Source organism: Arvicanthis niloticus, chromosome 6 (assembly GCF_011762505.2).
Source record: "Arvicanthis niloticus isolate mArvNil1 chromosome 6, mArvNil1.pat.X, whole genome shotgun sequence".
Lineage (NCBI taxonomy): Eukaryota > Metazoa > Chordata > Mammalia > Rodentia > Muridae > Arvicanthis > Arvicanthis niloticus.
Genome location: NC_047663.1, coordinates 44716879 through 44732692, shown reverse-complemented (window position 1 = coordinate 44732692; position 15814 = coordinate 44716879). Strand labels below are relative to the sequence as shown.

The following is a 15814-nucleotide window of genomic DNA, read 5'->3' as shown; positions in this document are numbered from 1 at the left end:
TGTGTCTGAAGACAGCTGCAGTGTACTCACATGCATTAAATGAATAAATCTTTTTTAAAAAGGTGAATAGAAGCAAAGTGAACACAGAGCAAGCATTCATTATACAGATGAGAGCCTTTAAAATTTTTTATTGCTATGATGTAATTGTGTCCTAAAACAGCACTACAGCCACTTCCTGCATTACTCAGAAGATTCTGGCATGTGTTACCTCTGGGGCCAATGGATACATCCCAGGATGCTCAGGATGAGTCAGAACAAGTTTTCTTTTGTAGGTTTCAAAATTGGGACTTAAAATAAAATTATAATTCATATATGTATGTGTGCCTGCTTATCTATATGTGTGCTTCATGTGGGCAGGTACACACAGAAGACAACGGAGGGTGTTGGAAGCCTGGAAATTAGTGTTACAGGCAGCTGTGAACCACCTGGTGTGGGTGCTGGGAACTGAACCTGGGTCCTCTGCAAGAGCAACCAATGTACATAACTACTGAGTAACTTCTCCAACCTACCCAAATTGTAACATCCATCTATCTGTCTGTCTGTCTGTCTATCTATCTATCTATCTATCTATCTACCTACCTATCCATCCATCCATCTATTATCTATCTATCTATACATCTATCTATCTATACATCTATCTATCTACCTACCTACCTACCTACCTATCTATCATCTATCTATCTAATATATCCGAGTGTATGTTTACATGAGTTCATATGCATCATGTGCAGGCAGAAGCCCGTAAAGACTGGAAGAGGGCATTGTATCTCCTAGAACTGAAATGGCAAGTGGTTGTGAGCCACAATGTGGTTTCTGGGAATTGAACCCAGGTCCTTTGCAAGAGCAACTAGTGTTCTTAACTGCTGAGTCATGTCTCCAGTACCACCCTCCAAACACTGGAACTTTTAAACTCAGTTGTTTCCTAAGTATCTCGCTTGCCTGAGGGAGAAAGTCTGTCTTTAGAAGGTCCTGGATTTGCTCAGCTAAATCCTCATCCAGTGTCTTTCTCACCTTCATGTGTGTGTAGGTGTGTTTGCCACATTCGTGAAGGTCAGAAGACAACTCTCAGTAGCTGATTCTCTCCTTGTGGGATCTGGGGATCAAACTCATCAAACCTGCAAAAAAGTAGCTGTATCCACTGAGCCATCTCCCTGACTGACTCTTGCTTCTTCTTTATTTTGTGCAAACAATATTCCTCTTTGCCCAAGGCAATTTTTAGTAGATACTTGTTATGAGTTGGGATCATGATTTTATTTACTTGTTTCTTTTGGTGTGTGTGATTCTGGGACCAAACCCAGAGCCTTGAGCATGCTAGCAAGTGATCTACCACTGAGCCACATCCCCAATAGTGTGACTCTTAAATATTAACAAGACATTAATATTTAATAACTGTATAACATTGAAAAGGTGTAACATAGCCCGGCTTTACCTACCTGTTCTGAGCTAGGTTCAATGAAGTATGTAGTAATGGTGGTGATGCCAGATGTCATATTGAAGAGCCATCTGATGCCTGTAAGCACAGAGTGCAGGATGTGTTCCCTGCTGTGAACGTGGTGATAAGCTGTGCTGAAGGCACTGGCAACACCCTGAGAAGACGGACAATTCAGCTTGCATATGTAAATTACATAGTGGTCAGCAATGATTGTCTCTTAAATTTATGATCGACAAATTAGTTAAAATCAGTTCTCCAAAAGCACTCTTTGAGATTCTGCTATGCAAAAAGGATCATAAGACACCAAAAGTGGAAAGAGAGGCCTATACATTTTTTATGCTTTATGATATGTGCAATCCGAAGAAGATAAACTTAGAAGGGAAAAAACATCCTTCAAAAGCCAAGGTTTTAGTCTAGAATGCTATTAGTTGTCCTTATTTGATATCATCATCATCATCATCATCATCATCATCATCATCATCATCATTTATTGAGACAGGTTCTCATTATGTGGCCCTGCCTGCCCAGCCTGGAACTTACTATGTAGACCAGATCAGAGATTCACCTCTGCCTCCCAAGTACTGGAATTAACCTGGCTTTCAATATTATTTTTTTAAATATCCATGGCCTTTACCATCAGGTCAACTGAACAGAATATGTTTGGTTTCAAGACCTACAAATGCCAGTTACACAGTCTTCCATAGGAAGTCCATATGCATAGGACTCTTCCACAGAGAGGGATAAATGGGAAAACCATAAATTCCAACTGTGGCCTCGTCAAAAATTCTAAGAAGCACAAATTCTTCAAAATCTCTCTCTCTCTCTCTCTCTCTCTCTCTCTCTCTCTCTCTCTCTCACACACACACACACACACACACACACACACACACACACACAGAGAGAGAGAGAGAGAGAGAGAGAGAGAGAGAGAGAGAGAGAGAGAGAGAGAGACCCAGTGTTGTAATTGCCAATAGCAGAGAGCTAATTTATCATCATTTGGTCATGCTCATGGATGCGACTCTAAGCAGTTAGTTTACTGCCAACTCTATACACTACCATTTGTTTTCTCATACCTTTGTCTCACATTAGATATGGGAATGAGTCTTGCTAAAAAAAGATGATCAGAGAAAGAACCCACCACTGTCCTCAGTTGTCCAGCCATAAGGTGTAGAGCAGGAGAGGTGTAATGGTGAACACACTCAAAGAACAAGGGCTTAGAGGGACAAAAACTGCCAGTGCAGCCAGCTCCTGACTTACCACAGGCCACAGACCCCAGGCTCCATAGGCTTTAAATCTATCCATAAAATTAGATCAAAATGTTCTAGCTATTTCACAGGCAATTTCTATCCATAAAATTAGATCAAAATGTTCTAGCTATTTCATAGTCTAAAATATGCCTGTCATTTTCATGATCTAATTTGAAAACATGAATTCTCTAGAAATATTTGGACTTCTTTATTTTCCTCAGAAATGATAACACTAAAATCAAGAGCTGTGAGGATGCATATCCTACTTAGTATCCATCGTGGGAAGAGCAAAGGGATCAATAGGGAACATTATCAATGAAAACAACTATATCCCTTTGTCCTAGCTTCACTTTTGTTGCTGTGAAAAAACACAGAAGTTGTTCTGACACAGAACAACTTAGGGAAGAAAGGGTTAACTCCAGGTTGCAGTGAGTTACTTCAGGCAAGTCAAGGCAGGGACTTAAACTGTGCAAAGCATCACATGCACAGTCAAGAGAAGAGAGAGTGAACTCTCCTCACTTGCTGCCATGCTTAGCTAGCATCTCCTCTCTGACACTGCTCAGTAGCCCCTGCCTTTGACGGTGCTGCCCACCGACCCTCATCTTCGGAACAGTGTTGCCCACAATAGGTTTGGTCTTTCTGCATCAGTTAACAGTCAAGATAACCCCCTACAGGCATACCCAAGGTCAACCTAGTCTACACAATTCCTCATTAAGACTCTCTTTCCAGGTTATTCTAGGTTGTGACAAGTTACCAGTGTAAACTAGCCAGCACACCCTTCTACAGGTCCATTCCTATTTTGAGGGGCTCAGTGGTTTGGTCATTAGCTCCGTTACAAAGCATCAGTTTCTATTCCTATGCTTAGTGCAGAGGCACATATGAGTGATATTTCAGAGAGGCTCAGGCATGCATGTGTATCCCAGTCCTTCTGCAAATGACAAGGAACATGTGAAAAGAATGCTACAAACATGATGAGACTGTCTACACACAGTGTCTTTACTCTGCTTCCAGGGTTGACTTTGAGGACATACAGAGAAGCTATTGACCACTGCGCTTGTAGACTTCTAGCTTACCTGATAGAATCTGATCTCGTGAGGTAAGAAGATGTTTATGTTATGGGGATCTCGAAGTGTGTCAACTGCCAGGACCCCAAAGATCCTCATATATGCATCCTGAAGAGGCAGAGCCAGGAACGACCCATTATGCTCATTCTTACTTCGGGAACTGTTCCAGAAGAAGATATTTCCGTGGTGTTGAACCTGAGGGACATGGATTGGCTTGCCTTCATCCACTACTGTAAAGCTGTTGAAAAGGACACAAGGATAGCGAGAAGTCACAGGCTTTAGACTAAACCATGGAGAAAACAAACTCTACTTTTCTATGATTCTAAGCATTATATGTAGGAGAGGTGGATCACCAGTTTGGAGGGTCTGACTTAGAAAGATTTCAAAGATAATCTTATGGCTTGAAGTGTAGTTCAAAGGTGGAGTGATTTTCTAGCATGTGTGAGATATTCAGTTCAATACATACATATACATGCGCGCGCGCGCGCGCACACACACACACACACACACACACACACACACACACACACACACACGTGTATTGGTGTATTTACCAGATGATGGGGCTACAAATTATGAAGCCAAGTTGCTAAGCCGAATCCTTAAATGGTGAATCATTTCCAGGGTGAGTTCTAGAAATGATCTGGTAAAACCATTTGAAATCATGGGGCTAGAGAGATGGCTCAGCCATTAAGAGCACTGACTGGTCTTGAAGAAGATCTATCTGGGTTCAATTCCCAGAACCCACATGGTGGGTTGTAACTGACTGTAACTCCAGTTCTAGGGGCTCTAACACCCTCCTCCGGCCTCTGCAGGCATCAGATATGTAAGTGGTACATAGACATACATGCCAACAAAACACCCATACACACAAATTAATTAACAAAAATATAACAATAGCAGAAACCATTTGAAACACCTCAGGTTCCACTCTGGAAGCTGGTCACTTAGAGACAGTTCTCTCTTGAACCACTCACTAGGGTTCAAATGCCAATTTACTTCAGAAGGCAAAATCCTGTTTTAGAAAGATGCAACCAGAGCCAGGCATGGTGGTACATACCTATAACCCAGCATTTGAAGGGTAGTGACAGGAGGATCAGGAGTTCAAGGCCAGTCTTGATTACATATCAAATTGGAGGCCAGCCAGAAGGACATGAGATCCTGTCTTTAAAACACTAGATGGAAAGAAACCGACTCTTCAGCACGCTCCTACCTGATTCCCTTCATGTCCCTGTAGAGCACTTTGTTCAGGACAAATGGAGCATCATCTAGAGTGCAAGCCACATTCCTCAAGAGAACATTTCCCCTCTCAGGCAGGAGCACGTTTTCCTCTAGGAGGGAGATGTGAGCACTGATCTTCTTATTTCCGTGAGCCTCAGCATCCTGTAGCAAAAACGTTTCTGACTATGTATTTGTCATCAGCACCAGAAATCCCCCGGCCCCTTTGCTAGTCTATTTGGGAATCTAGCACCAATACTTTTATTGAGAGAATGATGTAGAGGTTACCAATCATAGGCAGTGGGGGAAAGGCTGACACCACGTTGCTCTTCAAACCTGAGTTTTAGTCAGCAGAACGGCTGTCTTACATGTAGTTAGGTTGCTTTACTGAAAACTCACACCCCTGCCCCAAGCCAGGCTAAAAACTCTTAGCTCTAATCAAATTCAAAGGTTCAAAACTTAGAGCCTTTGGAAGCACAGTCATAGTTGAAGGCGAGGGAGTTCGGTAAAAGGTACTGACTTGAGAGGCTGAGGCAAGACAGCGCCTGCGCTTTCCTCACCCTTCACCATCGAAGCAGGAATGAACCGGCGTGGGTAAACAAAGCTCTCAAAGGTCTGTTTTAAGTTTGAAAGAGATTTCTTCATTTTTATGTTATGTGCTCTGTCTACATACATGTACCTGCTCCACATGCATGCCTGGTGCTGGCAGAGGATCTCCTGGAACTGGGGTTACCAGTGATTGTGAGTCACCTTGTAGGTGCTGGGAGTCAAAACTGGGTCCTCTGCAAGTGCAGCAAGTGTACTTAACAGCTAAGGTGTTTTTACAGCTGCAAGGAGTTCTTAATCCATTGGACTCGATCAGGGACATTTCAGGAAAGAGTTTCTTAGAGACTAAGACTGCTGGTGACTTTCTTTTTTAACATTAGAATGTAAAGATTAGGTTTCGCTGTGGCATTCATCAAACAAAACTTGCCCCACCCCAGTAGCCTCCTTTCTGCTTTCAGGTTACATGTGATCCTTCCTTGTCCCCTCCGTCAACACCTCTGGGTCCCTTCTTGTCGTCCCTTATCTAGTTTCATAGTCTGTACTCATCCTTACCCCCTTTGATGGCTATTCTTGGTTGTCAACTTGACTACATCTGAAATTAATTAAAACCTAAGCTGGGTGCATCTGAGACAGATTTTTCCTGATTGAATTATTTGAGGTGGGAAGACCCACCCTAAATCTGTATCTTTTGAGGTAGAAAGATCTGGCTTAAATCTGGGCCACGTCTTCTGGTGGCAGCCTATGTCTAAAGGAGATGGAGGAACAAAGCATTGTTCTTTGCCTGCTTGCCCTCACTCTCACAGGTAAGTTCATCCCTTCACTGGTACTGGAGTCTACTTCTTCAGGATTCTGGTGTATATTGAAGACAAGCTGAGATATCCACTGGATTCTTGGACCTTCTGTTGGTAGACATCCATTGTTGGACATGCTGGACCACAGCCTATAAGCCATTCTAATAATCTATCCTACACACAGCTTTTTTGAGACAGACTCTATGTAGTCCTGAATGTCTTGGAGCTAACTATGTTGCCTCAATTACAAAGATCCTCCTGCTTCTGCCTCCTGAATACTGGGATTAAAGATGTGTGCTATACCACTGAATGTGTGTGTGTGTGTGTGTGTGTGTGTGTGTATGTGTGTGTGTGTGTGTATTCATCCTATATAATCATACACACACACACACACACACACACACACACACACACATCCTATCATTTCTTTGTTGAGAGAATCTCTATGAAGCATCACTTGTCAATAAAAAAGCCTATGGCCAATGAGCTGAGGCAAGAAATAGCAGGTAGGACACTGGCAGGAAGAGAGAGGATTCTGGGAAGTAATGAGAGGTGAGGGAGACTTGGGCTGGGATGCGGAGGAAGTAGCAGGCAGGGTCTGAAGGAGAGCTAACCAACCAGCAGGTAGATGAGCTCAGGTAGAATGAAAGGGAGATTCACCCCAGACTTGGATGTAAGAAGATGAGGAGAGATGACTAACCGTGTGGGAGACAGAATAGTTTGAGTGGGTTAGATAAGTTATAAAATAGCAGGGAGTGACCCAAGCTTGTGGCCTAGGCACTCATTAACAAAGAATTCATCTCAGCGTCAACATTCAGCGAGGAGAGGCTGGAAAGAGGAAAAACTGGATTTAGTTTTTACAGTTCTGTTTCTCTAGAGAACCCTGACCAACACATTCCCCTTATTTATATACAGACATATTAAGAGTTAGGGTCTGCATGTAAGAGAGAACATGAGATTCTTGTCTTTCTGAGTCTGGGTCGCCTCAATATTTCTAGAGTGCTCCATATTCGGGCAGACTAAAGTCTTTCATTACAGCTGAGCAAGACTCCATTGTGTTTCTGTGCCACATTTTCCTTATCTGTCATCCTACTGAGGACCTTCCAGACTGCTTCTGTTTCTCTGCTATTGTGAAAAGCACGACTGTGAATGCAGATGTCTAAGTGTCTCTGTGGTAGGAGAGGGAGGTCTTTGGTTTATGCCCAGGAGTGGTACAGCTGAGCTTCACGGTAGCTCTGCTTTTAGCCTTTTGAAGACCGTCCACACTGATTTCTACAGTGGCTGCACTAAACTCTCAGGAGCACCGGTTAAAGCTTCTCTTTTCCCACATCCTCACCAACTTCTGTGGCCATTTGTTTCTTCATCAGAGCCATTTTGACTAGGGTGAGATGAATTGTAAAACTAGTTTTAAGTTTTGTTTTCCTAATGGCTAAGAATGTTGAAACGTAAAAATCATTGGCTATTTGGCTTTCTCATTTATTTATTTGTTTGTTTGTTTATTTAGCTCTCACTATGTAGTCTTGGCTGGCCTGAAAGCTTCCCTGAACCTCCACAAGTTATTGTTGACACACGTACTTTACACCTCTACACATATACCTCAGTATGTCCCTCAAAAATAAAAATGAAACTTAGACAATTAAAAATTCCTTTTTGATGGGTGCATTGTTCTGTAAGCACCATGCACAGTAAGGGAAGCTTGTGTGGCTTCGTATCTCCTTACCGCCTTTCTCAATATCATTCTATTATCTAGTCTTGGTGGATCCGACTCTCAGAACAATAAAAGTTCAGGACATCATTCCCATGCATTTCTATCTTTCTCCAACCACCCCAGCTTTATCTCACTTAGCTTGCTTTATTTCTATATATTTATCTAAATATAGAACTTTACATAGCCCACCTCAGCCTGGCTTCATATTCAGTATATAGCCAAGGAGGATTTTAAAATTCGGATCCTCTTGGCTCTGCCTTCTGAGATTGCAGTAAGTGCCACTCACACCTGAGTGAGCAGGAGTTGGGATTGAACCCAGAGCTTCATACATGCTGGGCTTTCTGTCAGTCGGACTACATCCCTGGGTTTGAGTTGTTTATAACATAATAAATAAATCATCTCTAGCATCACTCAGTGATTTTTCTTTTGCAGCATCCAACAAGTTTTCAAGCCAATTTTATCTGTTCCCCCTGAACATATGTGCAGCCACTGAAAGACACATACTACAAGTAAACGCTTTCTCTTACATTGCTTTAGGGAGCGTACCTGGGTGAGGGCCCTGAAGGTCTCAGTGTACACCGGCTCCAGGGAAACCCCACTTGTCTCTGCAGCATATTGGATCTGATGGAGCCATTTCCGCCTTGCACAGTTCCTTAGACCCTCAACGTGGCTTCTCTCTAAAGAACCCATCAGGAACTCCACAACGCTTTCTAGAACTTGGTCTTCATTGCCCCTGAGTTCAGATACAACCAGTTCTATGTACCTCCGAAATTGCTTTGAAGACAGTTTGACTTCGTGACCGGGACTCGGCTTTGGAAATTTTATGTGAAGTTTAGCTAGAAGACATAAGTGAGAAGCAGAGAACAAGCTAAAGGTTGTTCACTCATCTGTGGGAAGTGTTTCCATTTTCCTCTGACAGCAAGCTAAAGCCTTTAACCTATGTGCTCCATGCGGAACCAAGCATAGTAAAGGTCCTGGTCACGGTGACTGACTTCCGTGCAAGCTATGATTTTGTTTGAATTCTACTGCTCAGCCAGGGGATACCCCAGGGCCCACTGTGACTCCCCCATTTGTCTTCCATGTCCTGTTCTCTCCTCTTTGGCACTGTCCCTGTGGTCCCTCATTTCTACTCCGACATTTATAACCCCAGACAGATGCTATCACTTTAGAGTGGACTTACCAATAGTAAGTGCTTCATACACATTTGTAAGACTAAAACACAACTTGCTGACATGGAAATATGGCTCAGTGGTAGGGCACTTGCCTAGCATTCATGAAGCCCTGGGTTCAGTTTCCAGAACTGAAATGCACATGTACATGTGTGCTCGTGCACGAATACACACATACACACATACACACACACACACACACACACACACACACACACACACACACACACACACAGAGCTTATGCTCCAGCATTTAGAAGGCTAAAGCAGAAAGATCATGAGTTTTTGGAAGCAGCCTGAGCTATTGGGGCAATCTCTCAAAAGGCCAAACCAAAGTAACCCGCACAGTTTGCATTATAAGATTCCCTGGTTCAAGTCCCTATTTGAATCTAGCCTAGTCTCAAAGCACAACTGCCCTTGGTACCATCAAAGAACGGTTTGTTCCAGTGTTCTCATTCACTCATAATCCCTGACCATCTGCACCTACACTTTTAAAATCCCATCTCTGCAGTATTCAGGATTAAAGTGCTCCCACGTGCTCAAGAAGCACTTGCCACTGAAGTAGGCCTCGGATATTCTCTTTCATTCTCCTTTTTAGTTTTTTAAATTATTTTATGTCTATGAGTGTTTGCCTGCATGCATGTCTGTGTGTCACATCTAGAGTTACAGATGGTTGTGAGCCACTATGTGGGTGCTGGAAATTGAACCCGGGTCCTCGGGAATAACAGCCAGTGCTCTTAACCTCTGATCCATCTCTCTAGGCCTCTTTCACTCTTCTTTTGTTCAATGATGAATCTACTATCAAACTTGAACATTATCAGCAACTTAGCCTCTGCATCCTCTTCTGCCCCATTCTAGCCCCCATTTCCTTACATCTCTTACTGGAAATGTGCTATGTAATAGTGACTGTGTTGTATATGAATGTTGTATAGTTTGGTTTTACCTGTTGGTAAACATTACACAAAGACTATCAGACCATATGTAACTTTCTTGGACTTGCTTTTCATTTTTAATGTTTTAATTTTTCTTTTATTTTATCCTAAAATGTAACTAACTTAATTTTTATTCTTTATGTCTATGGGTGTTTCGCCTGTATATATGTCTGTATACACATGTATGTCTGGTGCCCTTGGAGGCCAGGAGAGGGTGCCAGGTCCCCTGAAACTGGAGTTACAAATGGTTTTGAGGTAGCAGGTGTGTACTGGGAAATAAACCTGGGTCCTCTGGAAGAGCAGTCAGTGCTCTTAACTTCTAAGCTATCTCTCCAGCCTCGTGCTTAAAAGAAGATTATTTTATGTTTATGAGCATGCATGACTTCATGGCTGTATGTGCGTGCGTGTGTGTGTGTGTGTGTGTGTGTGTGTGTGTGTGTGTGTATGTGTGCGCGCGCGCGCGTGCGTGCGCGCACGCCCATAGAGACAAGAGGAGGATATTTGATACCCTGGAACTGAGGCAGATGTAAGCCACCTGAAGTAGAAGCCGAGAATGTGGGTTCTCAAGGACTCTGAGCCATCCCCAGACCTAGGACTTGCTTTTTCACTCAACGTTACACTACCGTCCTCATCATGGTGTTCCCGTGGCTTTGATTCATTCATCTAAGCCACTGCATTTGCAGAATAACATCACTGATTATTTGTTCTCCTGGCAATGTGTGTTTCAAAATCTTTAATATTTTACTCCTAGGAACTGCACTACAAGCATTTTGGCACATGTCTCCTGGTGCATATAAAAAGTGTTTTGACATTTATTATACATTAACAAGTCATAGGGTAGTGGGACAGTGGTGGCGCACGCCTTTAATCCTAGCACTTGGGGGCAGAGGCAGGTGGATCTCTGAATTCAAGGATAGCCTGGTCTACAGAGTAAGTTCCAGGACAGCCAGGGCTACACAGAGAAACCCTGTCCTTGGAAAAACAAAACAAAAAACAAGTCATGGAGTGTGATGGTTTATAATGATTGCCAACCTGACAGGATCAATACTTACTTACCATGGTAACAAGTCTCTGGGCATATCTATTGGGGAGTTTTAGACTGGGTTAATTGAGATGGCAGGATGTACCCTGAATGTAGGTGATATCATTCCTTGGGTAAGATTCCTTAAACTAAATAAAAAGAGAGGGAGCTGAGTATCAGCACTCTCCCTGTTTGCATCTCAACTATAGATGCAATGCCAGTGGGACCAGCTGCCATCTTCCCCCGGCACCAGACTTTCCCCATCACGATGAGCCGAGCTTCAACTGTGAGTCAGAATAAACCCCTCCTTCCTTAAGCTGCTCTGACCAGGTAGTTTTGTCACAGCTGAGAGAGGTAACTAACAGATAGGGCCTCGTCCTTCCTTGTAAAGTGGGTTCAAATGTCTTCCACTGTGGCTTTTCCTTCCCTTTAGTGATAAAAGCACCCATTCAAAGCCACTATTTCACAATTAACAACCACTACCTGGAACTTGTGCCATCGTAGCATGTGCAAGCTCTGATTTCTGTAGTTAAACATTCCTTGCTTTTAGCTCGTTAGCATCCATGAATTTTCCTCCCAGAGTTTGTAGTTATGGTTTTACTTTGGGGAAAACCTCTCTACTCTCATTGCAGAGATGAGTTTGAGTGGGATCCATTGTAGTTGTAGAGGTAGAGCAAGTATTCTAGGGTCACTCCAGAGGCACAGGACATTCTAGTCAGAATGGCTCTAGTCAGAGTGGCTGGTTTAATATAGTATAATGCCAGGCCTTTTCTGTGGTTTTTCTTTTCTTTTCTTTTCTTTTCTTTTCTTTTCTTTTCTTTTCTTTTCTTTTCTTTTCTTTTCTTTTCTTTTTTTCTCTTGAGACAGAATCTTACTATTTTATTTAGTCCTGGCTGGCCTGGAACTTGCTAAGTAGACCAGGCTGGACTTGGAACTCACGGAGATCCACCTGTCTCTGCTTCCTGAGTGGCAGGTTTGAAGGTGTTTACCACTATGCCTGAATGTTAGACTTTTCGATCCAGTGATTAGGTTGAGGATAGTTTCCATTTTATTCCTGTTGACTTGAATGATCCTGAGATATTATCAGCTTGAATTTGCTTCCACAGGGGAAAAGGTTGTATGATAATTGGGCCAAAACAGAGCAGAGAAAGGGCAAGGGTGAAAGCAAGAGAGTAAGGAGAAACTGGACACCTCCTAAGTTCACATTTGACCCCATGCCCCAAGCCTAGAGCCCTTAACCAGCCTGGATATTCCGTGAGCAAGGAGGCTCCTCCCTTTTCTAACTGCTTTGGGTTGTGTCTTCTATTATTTGAACCAAAAGCATCCTAAGTGTTTCACTCTCTAAACAGATTTAAAGTGCTTCATGAAGCTGGGTGGACAGTTTACACCTTTAATCCCAGAATTTAGGAGGGAGGCGAGAAGATCTCTGTGAGTTCAAGACCAGCCTGGTCTACATAGTGAGTTCCAGGACAGCCAGGGCTACACAGTGAGACCCTGTCTCAAAAAAAAACCAAAACCAAACCAACCAAAACAAAAAAGTGCTTCATGGGTTCTTCTCCCTGTTCTTTCTCTGCTCTTGTTTCCTGTCTCTCCTTGGCCAATGCTGTCCTAATGCCATTACCTTGGGCAGAACAAGGGAAGTATCTACTCTTGGTCAGAGCTGATTGCTGAGAAGGGCATCCTTCAGGGATATTGTGCATGGGTTTTCAGAGTCCGAGCAGTTCGAGGATAGTGAAACCTTGAGCCCTTGCAGTGAAAAGGGTGGCTCTATGGATGGGCTAGGTTTGGGTGTCAAAGTCCCATTTAGATTCTGAATACTGAATGGAGTGAAGAGGGTCTCCAAATGGAGGGACATCCTGGTCTACAGAGTCACAACCTAATCAAGACAAAAGGAATATTTATAGCAAAGGGAAGCCCAATATGAGAAATCTTCCTTAGTAAGACTTCATGTAGCAGTCAGCTGAGTATAGGCAGCTGGAGCCCGAATGGGCTATGGAGGGCGTCTGTGGGACTGAAGAGCCTTGGCGCACACAGAACATTATAACTTAAGAAATATGCCAAGTACATCCGTCTGTGGAGTTGATGTGGTCAGGGCAAGGCTCTATAAAGGTGGGAGAAAATAAAAATGGGCTCTGTTGGGTTCATAGGGGCTCATGGAGACTGAAAGCATGTGTGGGATGGACCTAGGCCCTCTGCACATGTGTAACAGTTGTGCACCTGGGTCTTCATGTGGGACTCCTAAAGTTGGAGCAGGTGCCGTCTCTGACCACGTTGCCTGCCTTTGGATCCCGTCTCCTAACTGGGTTGCCTCAATAGAAGAAGATGCATCTAGTCTTACTGCAACTTAATATGCAAAGCCTGGTTGAAATCCATAGGAGGCCTCCCTATTCTGAGGAAGAGGGGAGAAGGGGTGGGTGGGGCAAGGGAGGAGAGGAGGGACTGGGAGGAGAGGAGGGAGAGAGCTGCATTTGAGATGTAAAGTAAATAAATAATTTTAAAAAACAGTTCTGTTGTTTTGAATTGGACATAGAGGTATTGGTGTAAACTCATGATTTCTAATATTAGGAGACAAAGATATATAGAGATATAACAATGCCTGTGAATATGCAAACACATGCAAATCTTTTGTCTCCAGAGAAAGAGAGCAGAGCCTTGGGAGAAACCAGCACATGTATAACTCAAATCTTGGCTTCTAAACACCACCTTTCAGTAAAAGATACCAAGGTTCCCGGGGAAGTTACGGATGGAAACAAGTGAAGCATAAGATTGAACCCAGAAGATCTCATATCAGAAAGAAAAGAAGAGCTCAAAGAATGATGGAGTTGTTAAAAATGGCAGAGAAGATTGAAGTTTCTTTTAAAACCAAAAATGCCCATCTGCCTGGTGGCTCAGAAATCTGCAGAATCTTAAGAAACATTATGCTGAGTGAAGAAGTCTTTCTGTAAAGAGTATACATTCTGTGATTCTATTTTTGCGAGGTCTAGACGAGAAAGACGATGGTGGGAAAACCTGGGTGGTTGCCTTGGGGATTGTGCTGTGGGGACTGCGCGGGAAAAGGATATGAGGAGCTTTTTGTTCTATTTCTCCCAAGAAGCATGAGCTACACTGCTTATGGATTTGTCAAAAACTCAGCAAATTTACCCTTAAAATCTGCACACCCAATTTTGCATCAAAGAGGAAAAAAAAGTTAACTAAATATTGACCTCAAATTAATGATATTTAGGAAGAAGCATATGTTTTGCTTTAAGATGTATCAAAAATAACAGAAATAGGTAGATGTCGGGAGCCATTTTGCCTGCTTCTGTGAAAACCTGCCTGTCAGGCAGAGTCAAGTCATGCCAGGGTCTACTGGCAGATTTCCAGGCCTGCTGAATGATAAACATGGATTGATAAGAGGGGATACACTTGAAGCTCAAGTCGAGGGGCTGAATGTTCTGTTAATCTTGGAGGAACAGAGATGACTAAGGGAGGCCTCTGGATGGGTACAGACATCGAATGTATGACAGCCATCATCTCTGCTGGCTTGTGACTTTGTTTTACACGATGCTGTAAAGTATATAAAGCCTAAGAGAATTAAACTCAAGGCTGTCACAGCACCGACTGAACAGCCCTCCTGATTTCTAACCATTGTCTCTGAGTCTTCTTTTCTATAATCCTCACACCCTCCCCATCCCCAGGACTGCTTGGCTTTGTACCGTCTGGACTCAGGTAGAAGGATAAGGAGAGGATGGAGCGGTAACAAGAAGCCATGGTGGTGTCGCCGGCAGAGTGTAGACTGTGCATGGATATCCAGATGCCTTGGTAGAGTCTTTCAGAGTGGCTGTCTGTTTGAAAATTTTCAGAATACAATGCTGAAGGTAAGAAGCCATGGGAGCCAGGCAGAAAAGGACTAAATCTGGGGCAATATGGGCATTAAAACAAATAGTGACAATATCAGGTTACAACCCAATGACTCAAACAAGAAATAGTTACATGCTATTATCAATGAAAAGTTTAGCAAAAGCAGAAAGCTTTCCTGAGTTTTCAGTACACCCACACAACACTATTCACAAAAAAAGAAACTTTAAAGTAGAAGGACTGACAGAAAAAAAATTTTTTTTGAGAGAAGGGTCTCATGTATCCCAGATTAGCCTTGAACTTGCTGGTTCTACAGATGTGTACTGTAGCACCTGGTTAATGAAGTACTGGGAACCAAATTCGAGGCTTTGAGTCTGTGATTCAAGGACACTATCTACTGGTCTCTATGCCCAGCCCAGCAGGTATCTTTTTAATCAACTTATCAATGTTATTATCATAGGATTTTTGAATAGAATTCAACATGAACTATTGATTATATATTCTGATCCGGTCAAAGGATGGATAGTCTGGATTTAATCACTAATCTGTGTGAAGAGCACACTACAAACAGCCAGTCTGCAATCTTCAGATGTGTCAAGGGCATGGTGATCGGGAGGAGACTGAAGAGGTTCCCAGTTTTCTAACCAAAAAAAAAAAAAAAAAAAAAAGAAAAAGTTTTATGTCAACTAGGGGAAGTAAAGATATAAGAAAAAAAGAAGTGAAAAAGGAAGAGAAAAAAAATCATTAAAGAAGCTGGGCGGTGGTGGTGAACGCCTTTAATCCCAGCACTTGGGAGGCAGAGGCAGGTGGATTTCTGAGTTCGAGGCCAGCCTGGTCTACAGAGTGAGT

General features: G+C 42.9%; 1 protein-coding gene across 1 annotated transcript in view; it reads right to left on the bottom strand.

Annotated features, from left to right (window-relative positions):
* Positions 1-15814, bottom strand: part of Efcab5 (EF-hand calcium binding domain 5) — a 109125-nt gene that overhangs the window by 22230 nt on the left and 71081 nt on the right. Inside the window, exons 15-18 of the mRNA XM_076936262.1 lie at positions 8553-8842; positions 4957-5126; positions 3753-3981; positions 1434-1586 (exon numbers count right to left, since the gene is read on the bottom strand). Of these exons, the coding sequence (XP_076792377.1) occupies positions 1434-1586; positions 3753-3981; positions 4957-5126; positions 8553-8842 (842 nt within the window). The remainder of the gene's footprint in view (positions 1-1433; positions 1587-3752; positions 3982-4956; positions 5127-8552; positions 8843-15814) is intronic.